This window comes from Palaemon carinicauda, chromosome 44, assembly GCF_036898095.1.
Source record: "Palaemon carinicauda isolate YSFRI2023 chromosome 44, ASM3689809v2, whole genome shotgun sequence".
Classification (NCBI taxonomy): domain Eukaryota; kingdom Metazoa; phylum Arthropoda; class Malacostraca; order Decapoda; family Palaemonidae; genus Palaemon; species Palaemon carinicauda.
In genome coordinates, this window is record NC_090768.1 from 12,302,591 (window position 1) to 12,316,859 (window position 14,269).

A 14,269-nucleotide genomic window follows, 5' to 3' on the forward strand; every position below is an offset into this window, starting at 1 on the left:
AGCTCGGATCTTTGGCATGGCGTCACTCCTGCTGACAGAAACGAGCACAGAGACTCTCGTTTCTTAAGGACTCCGGACGTGAATGAAGCGGCAAGCTCGTTGGACCCATCACGGACGGCCTTGTCCATGCAGGACATAATGAGTAAGGAAACATCCCTATCGGCAGAAGAGATTTTCCTACTCAGGGCTCCTAAACACCAGTCCAGGAAGTTAAAGACTTCAAACGCCCTAAAAATGCCTTTAAGAAGGTGGTCCAGGTCCGAGGGTGACCAACAAATCTTCGAGCGTCTCATGGCAAGGCGGCGGGGAGAGTCTACAAGACTTGAGAAGTCGCCCTGGGCAGAGGCAGGAACTCCCAAGCCGAGAACTTCTCCCGTGGCATACCAGACGCTCGATCTAGATGAGTTTAGAAGGGGGGAAGGCAAATGCTGTCTTCCCTAAACTCCTCTTGGTCTCTAACCAATCGCCTAACATCCGTAAAGCTCTCTTGGATGAGCGAGAGAGAACGAGTTTAGTAAAGGCAGGCATGGTAGCAGGAACGCCTAAGACAAACTCTGACGGCGGCGAACGAGGAGCCACAGAAATAAAGTGGTCAGGGAACAACTCTTTAAAAACCGCCATGACTTTTCTAAAGTCCAAGGATGGTTGAACTGCTTTAGGCTCATCTAGTTCTGAAGGTTGATCCTCATGCTGTGGTTCAGCAACGTCCTCATCTGACTGTTCCTCATCCGATAACTGATGAGAAAACGGCAACGGAGTAGGCAACGTTTGACTCGCAGAGTCCGGTCGCACAGGTGCATATGTGACGGAGCCGGACGCAGCGTCCTGGAACTGCTGAACAGTCTGGGAACTGTCAACAATAACAGGTGCGCGAGGACGCACAGCGTCCACCCGAGACTGTTTAGACCGTCTGGGTTGTGCAGTCAACACCATACCGGGTTGCGGAGGTTGACGCACCGCGTCAAAACAAGTCAACTCTGATGGTTGATGAACGTCCTGAAGGTCACCAATCGCATCAATGCGTTACCTAACGTCAACGTGCGGCTGGAAATCCACACTGGGTCGCATCGGTGGAGGTACCACCCCAACTGGTTGACGCGAGAAAGCTACACCCACGTCAACAGGACGTACAACAGAACGCTTGGATGGCTGAAGGCTCGTGGGTTCAACGGTAACCTTCTCAGCGTTGTAGTCCTCCATCAAGGACGCAAGCTTGGACTGCATGTCTTGCAGTAACACCCATTTAGGGTCTACGGAAGCAGGTGCGGTAACAGACGGGGTTAACGAATGAGACGGCACAACTTTTCCTCTCTTAGGCGGCGAGCAGTCATCAGATGACGGCAACGGGTCCGAACTGTCCCAGTGGCTACATCCGGGACGTTGGACTTGTCCTGAAGGGACCGACTTACGCTTTAAAGGTCTGGAGACCTTGGTCCAAGGTTTCTTACGTGAAACACCTTCGGACGACGAGGTAAAAATGGGCTCTCTCGTCTTACTTAGGTAGGGGCGATCTTGGAGAGATACGCCTGATACCTTAGAGGGAACGTCTGATCGCTGATCAAGGCCTCTCGAACCCATGAGTCGTACGACATTGCTTCTCCCCTGGGCTTGGGAGCTTGCAAGAGGTCCCGGACTAGGAGGACGACAGGCACGAACAGACGAACCCTCGAGCGCAACACTGTTCACAACACTTTGCGTAACACTAGGCACTTTGACACTATCCTTCGTGGCACTTTGACACTTGAGTTCCTTTACGTCCGCCATGAGTTGATTTCGGTCACTTGCTAAAGACTCAACTCTCTCCCCCAAGGCATGAATAGCACGCATCATGTCAGCCATCGACGGTTCCTGAGTGCTAGGAGGGGGGTTAGGAACAACCACTACAGGGGAAGGAATAGGTTCAGGGGCATGTGGAGAGGAAAAATCTACCGACCTAGAAGAACTTCTCCTTACCCTATCTCTCTCTAGTCTGCGTGTATATTTATCAAATTCGATAAAATCGAATTCCGAAAGGCCCACGCATTCCTCACACCGATCTTCCAATTGACAGGTTTTACCCCGACAATTGGAACAAACAGTGTGAGGGTCGAGAGAAGCCTTTGGAAGACGCCTATGACAGTCCCTAGCATTACATTTTCTGAACTTGGGAACTTGAGAAGGGTCAGCCATTTTGAATTAGTCAAGGGAAAATTCCAAAAAACGATCTAAGTCATCAACAATTAATCCGATTCAAAAAAGAGTTCAAGGATTTATTTGAAGAAAAACACCTGTACTGCGAAAGCTCAAACCAAATTAAAGTACTTCACCAAATATGATGGGAAAAACTCCAGGTTCAACAGCGAGTAAAGTACGTCTTGTCGACACGTCGACAGAGAAGAAATTGAGGTTTTGTTTACATCGAGAGTGGTATCTGGCCGACAGTTGGCGCTGGTGGGCACACCCGCAACCTGTATAGTGATCGCTGGCGAGTTTTTATGTATGTGTCTGTCGAGCAACAGAGTTGCAGCTATTATATATTCACCGGCTAAGTTAAATATTTAAAAAGCAAGGATTGAAGACTTCTCTATGAATTCCACACAGAAAGGCAGAACAGCAGCACAGGACACTGGCAGCAGAGACAGGGGGTGCAAGGTCAGCTACAAAAATGTCTTGCGAGAAGGCGAAAACTCAAGCGGAAGAAACAACATGGAAAGAGACATAGTCTTCTTCATGTCTATGCAGTGGCTTTGCCATAGAAGGATGTATAGTGAGGGGTAAGGTATCATTGGAAGAAATTTGCTCCTTGACAGATGGAACAGGAGAGGGAAACACAGAGACATAACTAGAGGCAGAGAAGTCTGAAGATGAGTCAACAAAAGACTTCAAAATAAGGTGCCTATTAGACCTCTTCTACAAAAACAAACAATTGATGCATAAAAAAATTACAGCCAGTATAGCATGTATGCTGAAGGTAACAATGCTGACCCCAATCCCCAATAAGACAGACACGGGATATGTAGGCCCATATCAAGCGATGACTTGAATGAATCATAAATTCACTCAAGGACATCCTGACATGTATTACAGAGAAATGGTGGAGAAGCAGGAGAAAATAAACTATATAAACAAAGAATTCAAGGATCAAAACACAACACCTACCAGGTCCCCTTTAAAAAGCTCTCTATTACAAGAAATATTACAAGAGAAATAACAGAAATGACAAAATTTAGCCCCTCCAATGGTAACAGAAAACTGAAGATAAAATATCATGAAGACGAGAACACTAGTCAAACAATAACCAGACAAAGGGAGGAACTATGCAATAACAAAGGCTAGCACGTAACATCCTAAAACTCACCTATTCCAATGCTAAACTGAAAAGTAGTGGACTGAATGAAGTTCCTTCAAACAAGGCAAAAACAATAAGTGAATACCAGAACAGAATGAACAGCATAAACAAAGGAAATCTCAGTGAATGTTGCAGAGTGCAAGATTTACAGTTGTTTTTCAAAATTAATAAAAAATAAGGAAAGTAGTTATAAACACAAAGAGTTTTGATCTTACCAAATATTAAAAGAACAATTTTAGTATTCTATATGGAAAAAAAGTCCTTCAAAATCACATTTTAGGATAAAACCTCCAAAAGTCATGTTAGAAGTTCAAAGAATGACATAGGAATGGAAAATCATGACACTATGTAATTAAATCATGAATTGCATATCCTGGGAAGAAAGCCATACTGATGTTGTTAACTCTGTCAGGTCACTCTACAGAATAATGAATGATAAAGGGGTCATATGGGGGTGTAAGCTTTCTCAGTTGGAACTTCTTGAACTGGAATAGTAAAAGACAGTGCTACTGAGATTTCAATGTATGAAAGTAAAGCAACATATTAATGGAGTTGTAGTAAACCAATGAGTTTCATTTCAGATGAATAATGACAAAAAATTCAAGTCATTTGATAAGTAACGGGTATAAAATACAACTTGTAAATAAAGCTTGTTATACCCTACTTTGCATACCATACAGTAGTTCATAAAGACAAGGGACTCTATTTTGAGACTCATAAGTGTTTCCAAAAGGATTTTTCTTAAAAAATGAGAACTAAGGAATATACCAAAGTAGTATTAAAAGTAAAGCAACTAGGTAAATAGAGATCAAAGGGAATGGATGAAAATAAAAGGAGCACTGCAATACTTCTGGGAAATGAAGGTTTACTGCAATGAACCTTAAATAGCCTCAAATATGTGAAAAATAATCCCCGCTATAGGGAGTACCCCATGACATAAGTCTGCTTAGAAGTAAACTGACTTAAGAAATAGGAATTTTTAGTAAGCATTACTGTAAAGCAAATAAACACCTCGGAGGGAGATATCTTCCCCGTCTTATAACTAACAATTCACTTATATCAAACAGTGATTCAACATTAAATCTGTCTGCTCAACAGGATGGTAAGGCTTCAGTAAATGGAACAGTTCTGCAATACATACTGCAAGATTGGTTATACAAAACAAATACTGTACTGCAATTTCAAACTAGTTTTCATCCCATTTTCTCTTGGATATGTTGAACAGATTTACCAGCATTTTTAAAATACAAATTTTGGGAAAAAATGCCAAAATTCCATATTAAAAAAAAAAACAGAACTGTTCTATAATTAGCTACAGTTGCAGCATTCACTGCTCACATATACACACTTACTTCATTGATACACTTTTTAAAGAATTCTTAGTGCTGTGAGTCACACGCACATAATGTCATAAACAAAATTACCTTGGAAATGACTGAGGCTACTATAATGAAAATAAATCTTTAAAAATAAATATACAGCACGCATGGCTAATTCAAAACATACAAAATAAAGGAAGAAATCTTTGGCAACAAATGTGCAAATTATGAAGATATATTCACACCTTTAGTGCATATAATGTTAACTTATAAATCAAACTAGCACCTTGCGAATCCATAAAAAATTTAGAAATAAATCAAGAAATTTTTTCCCCCAACACAATACATGCACATTAAGTATAATCTAATTTTCAGATTCTTTATCTTTTACACTCTGGCAGGCATAGAAACCATGTAAATGTATTTATATAATGATAAAACATCACATGAATCTCTTGTAAAATAAAGTGTTCTACCATTTTTACTAAATAAAGTCCAGTCTATATGTATGCTAAACCTTTTCTTCATAGTTTTCTTTAAAAAAAATTGAGTAACTACAGTAGAAGCTAACACATTAAATAACAAAGAAGTCGTAATCTGCTTTATAATTATAATTTGCCAGATAATAATGAAAATTATCTTTTTTTCTAAAAGATGAAAATGAATTCAGTTAACAAAATATTAAAAAAAGTGAAAACACCAAGACCTTTGCTAGAAGTTCCTATATAATGAAAAGAAATTAAGAAAATACCATTTAAATCAATTTACATTCTCTTTAAGTACTGAGCCCAAAAGTAACCAAGCACTCATAAATAGCATTTAAATGTTCAAAGCTCTTATAATGTTTTAAGAGCCACATACTACAAAGCAGTTGTAAGAATTCATTACAATCTTTAGAATACATGCAATAATTAAGAAAATCTAAAGGAACTCCAGCACAAGAAAAAATGCCTAAGATTACTCATGAAAATAAACTATGCAGTTCAAAACATTCTTTCCTATCTGGAAAAATTGGACATAGCAACTTGAGAGGTCTTTGATAAGTAATTTTACCCACCTCAAAAGATGTACTGGTAGTGGACATTATGTTCAAAGTCAAGACAAAAAACTAAATCTCTAAAACACCTGTATACTTTATAAACTACCTAGCATGAATGGATTGTCTTAATTCTCAGATAACATGAGGGTAAATTGGATCACATGAAAATAAAAGAAGCCTTCTCATTTTGATTTGCCAGCTACACTGTTATCATTGGGTAGTTTAACCAGTCTACTGAGTCATGATTTAAGTCTCTAATTGGGCTGGCCAAAGACTAAGTATGTCATAACTAGACACCGAGGTATTTTGGATAAACATATTTTCTTTATAACTAATGAAAACATTAATGACAAAATTAGTAGTATAAAACACGATGAAAATGAGTTTTGAATAACTTTTCAACAATACAAGAGATTATACCGTAGTTACATACTACTGTACCAATCATCATAAGCTATAAAAATTGCAAGCAAATTCAAACAATATCTACTTCAAATATCATCATTCTCTATTACTGTCTACAAAGATTTGATAGAACACCACCAATATAAGATTTGGACTCTTGCTCTGGAATTCAAAATACATACAGTACATTGATTAATTCCTTATCTTCGGATTTTTACCACTACAGTACGATAAAGATGTTTCATGCTAAAATTTAAAACTGCCTCTCAGGTCATATTTTTATAAGGAAAATATATTTAAAAATTTAGCCAAATTTAAGCCCTTATTATTGAGAGTTCTTTCAATATAAAATGATCTAATGGACTATAAAATTAATTCTAATTACGGCTTCTCATAAAAAGCTATATCATTGATATTAGTTAAAACCCAATTATCTCAGAAAATATAGGAAATCATTTGTATCAAAATCCCTTATATCATAAATCCTACCTATAAATGAAAGAACTAACAAAAACAAAAACAGTGAAACTTATGGAAACCATCACCGCAGGGGTCATTGAGATGGTGGAATAGTCTTGGCTTCCTGACCTTTTCCTAAATTTGGTCTGGAGCCAAACCAAGACATTTTCCATTCAAGGGTCTCTCTCAGTAGTCTTTCTTCTTCAGGTGTCATATGTAGTAAAGTAGCAACTGCTCGGGTAAGGTGCACAGCCTGTTAAAGATCATCTCACTTTAAAAATACACTATCAAATATTTCTTAAGTTCCACAAAAAAATTAAAATTGTTCTGGATATGGTACATTTTAAGAAAATCCCAACAAAAATAGAATTTTAATAAAAAAAATTTAGCTCTATGCTCACCTGATGTTCACATTGTTTCTTCTCTAAAAGATCATTTTATTGACATTTAACTGTAAAATTTAAACAAATTTCCCATTTTCTTTCCTTTCAGTAGACATGCCTAGTAAATACATACATACATATACCAAGGCACTTCCCCCAATTTTGGGGGGCAGCCGACATCAACAAATGAAACAAAAACAAAAAAGGGGACCTCTACTCTCTACATTCCTCCCAGCCTAACAAGGGACTCAACCGAGTTCAGCTGGTACTGCTAGGGTGCCACAGCCCACCCTCCCCCGTTATCCACCACAGATGAAGCTTTATAATGCTGAATCCCCTACTGCTGCTACCTCCGCGTTCATCTAAGGCACCGGAGGAAGCAGCAGGGCCTACCGGAACTGCGTCACGATCGCTCGCCATTCATTCCTATTTCTAGCACGCTCTCTTGCCTCTCTCACATCTATCCTCCTATCACCAAGAGCTTCCTTCACTACATCCATCCACCCAAACCTTGGCCTTCCTCTTGTACTTCTCCCATCAACTCTTGCATTCATCACCTTCTTTAGCAGACAGCCATTTTCCATTCTCTCAACATGGCCAAACCACCTCAACACATTCATATCCACTCAAGCTGCTAACTCATTTCTTACACCCGTTCTCACCCTCACCACTTCGTTCCTAACCCTATCTACTCGAGATGCACCAGCCATACTCCTTAGACACTTCATCTCAAACACATTCAATTTCTGTCTCTCCATCACTTTCATTCCCCACAACTCCGATCCATACATCACAGTTGGTACAATCACTTTCTCATATAGAACTCTCTTTACATTCATGCCCAACCCTCTATTTTTTACTACTCCCTTAACTGCCCCCAACACTTTGCAACCTTCATTCACTCTCTGACGTACATCTGCTTCCACTCCACCATTTGCTGCAACAACAGACCCCAAGTACTTAAACTGATCCACCTCTTCAAGTAACTCTCCATTCAACATGACATTCAACCTTGCACCACCTTCCCTTCTCGTACATCTCATAACCTTACTCTTACCCACATTAACTCTCAACTTCCTTCTTTCACACACTTCCAAATTCTGACATGCCTAGTAAAGTTATGAAACACTCTAATGTTTACCAGTAAAAAGTGATAAAGTGAAGTGATAACCAGTGTTATTTCAGTCTCGAAGTTAAAACTATTCCCTATCCTATTGATACTCCGAGTCAGTGGCCATGTATATGAACATTAGGCGAGTATAGAAATGGAAAAAAATTATTTTTAAAATTCCTTATATTTCAAAGAACCTTCCCTAATGTTTATATTGCTGCCTCTCACACTCTGATGGAGGTGGGACACCAGTGAAGGAAAGACCATATATAAAATATCTAAAATTCGGGACTTGCCTGGTCTACATTACTTGTACCAAACCATCTTAAAATACACTTTGACATATGGGACTCCAGAGTGATTTTATAGAGCTTTTTGAAATACAGGACTCTAGGTAGTTTCTAAATGATACTTTCAATTACCTTTTTAAATAATCCCTACACCATGTAACAAAACAAGAATTCTTTGCAAGTAAAAGAATTATAAAACTAACTGAAGTCAAAAAGTAATTAGATCACATCCACATTAGCCACCAAAGAGCCTAGAGCACAGTAATCTTGATAAGAAACCCAGGATTCTTTATGATAATGTGTAGTTAATACTGACTTGGTATGCCATTGAGTTGCCACAAAAACTCTTTCCTGAGAAAGATTTCTGGAAATATTAAGGAATATAACTGCACTTTTAATATCATATACCTTTACCTTCAAGGTTTTCATTGGATTTAGATCCAATTCTTAGTAAGCTTCTGTGAGCAAACTTTTAACTAGAAAAGTTATTACATTTTTTGACACAGACAATTTGGGCCCCTGATCAAACAAAACAAAAAAATTGGGGACACTACCAATCAAGTAACTTAGTTTTGTCCAAATAATACTAAAAAGCTCTTAACCTACAAAGAAATATGATATTTTAATTATAAAATAAATTTTTGAATATACTTACCCGGTGAATATATAATAGCTGCAACTCTGCGGCTCGACAGAAAACACACTCAAAAAACTCGCGAGCGATCGCTATGAAGGTTGCGGGTGTGCCCACCAGCGCCAACTGTCGGCCAGATACCACTCTTGCATGTAAACAAACCCTTCAATTCTTCTCGTCCCGCTGCGTCTCTATTGGGGAGGAAGGGAGGGTCTTTAATTTATATATTCACCGGGTAAGTATATTCAAAAATTTATTTTATAATTAAAATATCATTTTTAAATATTTAACTTAGCCGGTGAATATATAATAGCTGATTCACACCCAAGGCGGTGGGTAGAGACCAGAGTTAATTAAGTTTACAGCGTATAAGCTAAGAGTTTTTTCATTTTGACAGTTATCAATATAACAAAACCAAAATATATAGGTACCTGGTAAGGAAGTTGACTTAGACGATTACTCTGCCTTGTAAGTCTGTCTTCCTCACGGAGCCCAGCGATCCTCTTAGGATGCTGAAAGACTCCCAGGAGCTGAAGTATCAAGGGCTGCAACCCATACAACAGGACCTCATCAAACCCCTAATCTGGGCGCTCTCAAGAAATGACTTTGACCACCCGCCAAATCAACCAGGATGCGAAAGGCTTCTTAGCCTTCCGAACAACCCATAAAACAATATTAAAAAACATTTCAAGAGACAGATTAAAAGGATATTGGAATTAGGGAAGTGTAGTGGTAGAACCCTCACCCACTACTGCACTTGTTGCTACGAATGGACCCAGTGTGTAGCAGTCCTCGTAAAGAGTCTGGACATCTTTCAAGTAAAATGACGCGAACACTGACTTGCTTCTCCAAAAGGTCGCGTCCATGATACTTTGCAGAGATCTATTTTGCTTGAAGGCCACGGAGGTTGCTATAGCTCTAATCTCGTGCGTCTTAACCTTAAGCAAAGATCGGTCTTCCTCACTCAAGTGGGAATGAGCTTCTCGTATTAAAAATCTGATAAAATATGACAAAGCATTCTTTGACATAGGTAAGGATGGTTTCTTAACCGAACACCATAACGCTTCAGATTTACCTCGTAAAGGCTTAGTACGAGCTAAATAGAACTTAAGAGCTCTAACGGGACATAATACTCTCTCTAGTTCGTTGCCTACGATCTCTGATAAGCTAGGAATATCAAAAGATTTAGGCCAAGGACGAGAAGGCAGTTCATTCTTGGCCAGGAAACCAATTTGAAGAGAACAAGTGGCTTTTTTTGTCGAAAAACCGATGTTCTTGCTGAAGGCATGAAGCTCACTGACTCTTTTAGCCGAGGCCAAGCACACCAGGAAAAAGAGTCTTAAGAGTGAGATCCTTCAGGGAGGCTGAATGTAAAGGCTCAAACCTGTCTGACATAAGGAACCTTAGGACCACGTCTAAGTTCCATCCAGGAGTAGCCAAACGACGTTCCTTAGAGGTCTCAAAAGACTTAAGGAGATCTTGTAGATCTTTATTGTTGGAAAGATCTAAGCCTCTATGCCGGAAGACCGAAGCCAACATGCTCCTGTAGCCCTTGATCGTGGGAGCTGAAAGGGAGCGAACCCTTCTCAGGTATAAGAGAAAATCAGCGATTTGGGCTACAGAGGTACTGGACGAGGATACAGATACTGACTTGCACCAGTCTCGGAAGATTTCCCACTTCGATTGGTAAACTCTAATGGTAGAAGCTCTCCTCGCTCTTGCAATCGCACTGGCTGCCTCCTTCGAAAAGCCTCTAGCTCTAGAGAGCCTTTCGATAGTCTGAAGGCAGTCAGACGAAGAGCGTGGAGGCCTTGATGTACCTTCTTTACGTGGGGCTGACGTAACAGGTCTACTCTTAGAGGAAGACTTCTTGGAAAGTCTACCAGCCATCGAAGTACCTCGGTGAACCATTCTCTCGCGGGCCAGAGGGGAGCAACTAACGTCAACCTTGTCCCTTCGTGAGAGGCGAATTTCTGCAGTACCTTGTTGACAATCTTGAATGGTGGGAATGCATATAGGTCTAGGTGAGACCAATCTAGGAGAAAGGCGTCTATATGTATTGCTGCTGGGTCTGGGACTGGAGAGCAATAGATTGGAAGCCTCTTGGTCATCGAAGTTGCAAAGAGGTCTATGGTGGGTTGACCCCAAGTCGCCCAAAGCCTCTTGCACACGTCCTTGTGGAGGGTCCATTCTGTAGGAATTACCTGACCCCTCCGACTGAGGCAATCTGCTAAGACGTTCAAGTCGCCCTGGATAAACCTCGTTACCAGGGAGATGCCTCGATCTCTTGACCAAATGAGCAGGTCCCTTGCGATCTCGTACAGTGTCAGGGAGTGGGTGCCTCCTTGCTTGGAAATGTAAGCCAAGGCTGTGGTATTGTCCGAGTTGATCTCCACCACTTTGTTTCGAAGGAGACTCTCGAAGCTCATCAAGGCCAGGTGGACTGCCAAAAGCTCCTTGCCGTTGATGTGCATGCTCCTCTGACTTGAGGTCCACAGACCTGAGCATTCCCGACCGTCCAGTGTCGCACCCCAACCCAAATCCGATGCGTCTGAGAATAGAACGTGGTTTGGTTTCTGAACTGCTAGGGGAAGTCCCTCTCTTAGACTGATATTGTCTTTCCACCAATTCAGGCATGTCTTTACTGTTTCGGAAATCGGGATTGAGACCACCTCTAGCGTCTTGTGTTTTTTCCAGTGAAAAGCTAGATGGAACTGGAGAGGTCGGAGGTGTAGCCTTCCTAGCGAGACAAACTGCTCCAGGGATGATAGAGTTCCTACTAGACTCATCCAATTCCTGACTGAGCAACGTTCTCTCTTCAACATCCTTTGGATTACGAGCAGGGCTTGATCTATTCGGGGGGCAGACGGAAAAGCCCGAAAAACTGGACTGCGAATCTCCATCCCTAAATACAGTATAGTTTGGGATGGAATCAGCTGTGACTTTTCCATGTTGACCAAAAGTCCCAATTCCTTGGTCAGATCCAATGTCCAATTGAGATCCTTCAGACAGCGATGACTGGACGAGGCTCTGAGAAGCCAGTCGTCCAAGTAAAGGGAGGCTCGGATCCCCGATAAATGGAGGAATTTTGCCACATTCCTCATAAGCCTCGTAAACACGAGAGGAGCAGGACTTAGGTCAAAGCACAGGGCCCGAAACTGGTACACCACATTGTCGAAAACAAACCTCAGAAAAGGTTGGGAATCTGAGTGAATGGGGATGTGGAAGTATGCGTCTCTTAGGTCGAGAGAGACCATCCAGTCTCCCTTTCTGACCGCTGCTAAGACTGATTTCGTGGTCTCCATGGTGAACTTTGTCTTCGTGACAAAGACGTTCAGAGCACTGACGTCTAGCACCGGTCTCCAACCTCCTGTCTTCTTCGGTACTAGGAAGAGACGGTTGTAAAACCCCGGTGATTGAAGGTCCGAGACTTTGACCACCGCTCCCTTCTCTAGCAACAGAGACACTTCTAGTTTCAGGGCTTGTCTCTTTGCTTCCTCTCGGTAATTGGGAGAGAGATCGATGGGGGAAGTCGCTAGAGGAGGTTTGTGTACAAATGGAATTTTGTACCCCTCTCTGAGCAACCTCACAGACTGTTGGTCTGCTCCTCTCTTCTCCCAGGCTCGCCAGAAGTTCTTGAGTCTGGCACCTACTGCTGTCTGAAGCTGCGGGCAGTCAGACTCTGCCACGTGAGGACTTGGCTCCTTTCCTCTTTCCTCTCTTTCCTTCGGCACGAGTACTTCCCCTGCTGGGAGCTCTGCCACGAAAGGGCGGAATAAACCTGGACGCTGGAGTGTCTATCCTTGGTCTAGCAGAAAAGAAAGTCGAAGTAGTCCCTTTGCGAGCAGAAGACGCTACCAAGTCATGGGTGTCCTTCTGCACGAGTGACAAAGCTATGTCCTTAACCAAAAGTTCAGGAAACAAAAACTTCGATAAGGGGGCAAAGAGTAGCTCAGATCGTTGACAGGGAGTAACTCCTGCCGACAGAAAAGAGCAAAGAGACTCTCGCTTCTTAAGTACACCTGAAGTAAACGAGGAGGAGAGCTCATTGGATCCATCGCGGATGGCTTTATCCATGCAGGACATAATGAGTAAGGAGACATCTCTATCAGCCGATGAGATTTTCCTACTCAAGGCTCCCAAACACCAGTCAAGGAAGTTGAAAACTTCAAAAGCTCTAAAAATGCCTTTCAGTAGATGGTCAAGGTCCGAGGATGACCAAATAATCTTCGAGCGTCTCATGGCTAGGCGGCGGGGAGAGTCTACAAGGCTTGAGAAGTCGCCCTGGGCAGAGGCAGGGACTCCCAAGCCGAGAACTTCTCCCGTGGCATACCAGACGCTCGATCTAGACGAGAGTTTAGATGGGGGGAAGGCAAAAGCCGTCTTCCCTAAACTCCTCTTGGTTTCCAACCAATCGCCTAAAAGCCGTAAAGCTCTCTTGGACGAGCGAGAGAGTACAAGTTTTGTAAAGGCTGGCATGTCAGCAGGTACGCCTAAAACAAACTCAGACGGCGGCGAACGGGGAGCCACAGAGACAAAGTGTTCGGGAAACAACTCTTTAAAAATGAGCATGACTTTCTTAAAGTCCATAGATGGCGGAACTGCTCTTGGTTCATCAATATCTGAAGGATGATCCTCAGGCTGAGGGTCAGCAACGTCCTCATCCGAAAGTTCCTCATTTGACAACTGATGAGAAACAAGCAAAGGGGTTGGCAATGCTTGACTCGCAGCGTCCACCCGCACTGGTGCATAAGTGGCGGACCAGGACGCAGCGTCCTGTAACTGCTTGACAGTCTGGGAACTGTCAACAACAACAGGTGCGTGAGGACGCACAGCGTCCACCCGAGACTGCTTAGACCGCCTAGTCTGAGCAGTCAAAACAACTCTAGGTTGCGGAAGTTGATGCACAGCGTCAAAACAAGTCAACTCCTAACGTCCAAATGCGGCTGAAAATCCACACGAGCTCGCATCGAGTGTGGTTCTACCCCAACTGCTTGAAGTGACTTGGCTACACCAGCGTCAACAGGACGCACAAAAGAACGTTTGGGTGGCTGAAGGCCAGGATCTCGATGAGATAAACGGCTAGACTCAACGGAAACCTTATCGGCATTGTAGTCTTCCATAAGGGACGCAAGCTTAGACTGCATGTCCTGCAGTATAACCCATTTTGGGTCCACGGGAATGGGTGCGGTAACCGACGGGGTTAGCGTCTGAGACGGCACAACTTTGCCTTGCTTAGGCAGCGAGCAGTCATCCGATGACTGCAACGGGTCCGAACTGTCCCAATGACTACATCCAGGA

The 14,269-nt window shown here is 42.2% G+C and overlaps 1 protein-coding gene across 2 annotated transcripts in view; it reads right to left on the bottom strand.

Annotated features, from left to right (window-relative positions):
* LOC137634228 (golgin subfamily A member 1-like) overlaps positions 1 to 14,269 on the bottom strand; it is a 117,133-nt gene that overhangs the window by 6,858 nt on the left and 96,006 nt on the right. Inside the window, exon 13 of one of the 2 annotated variants that reach the window (XM_068366499.1) lies at positions 6,680 to 6,803. In XM_068366499.1, the coding sequence (XP_068222600.1) occupies positions 6,680 to 6,803 (124 nt within the window). Of the gene's footprint in view, positions 1 to 6,457; positions 6,804 to 14,269 lie in introns of those variants that run through there. The other variant, XM_068366498.1, reaches the window with a different exon arrangement.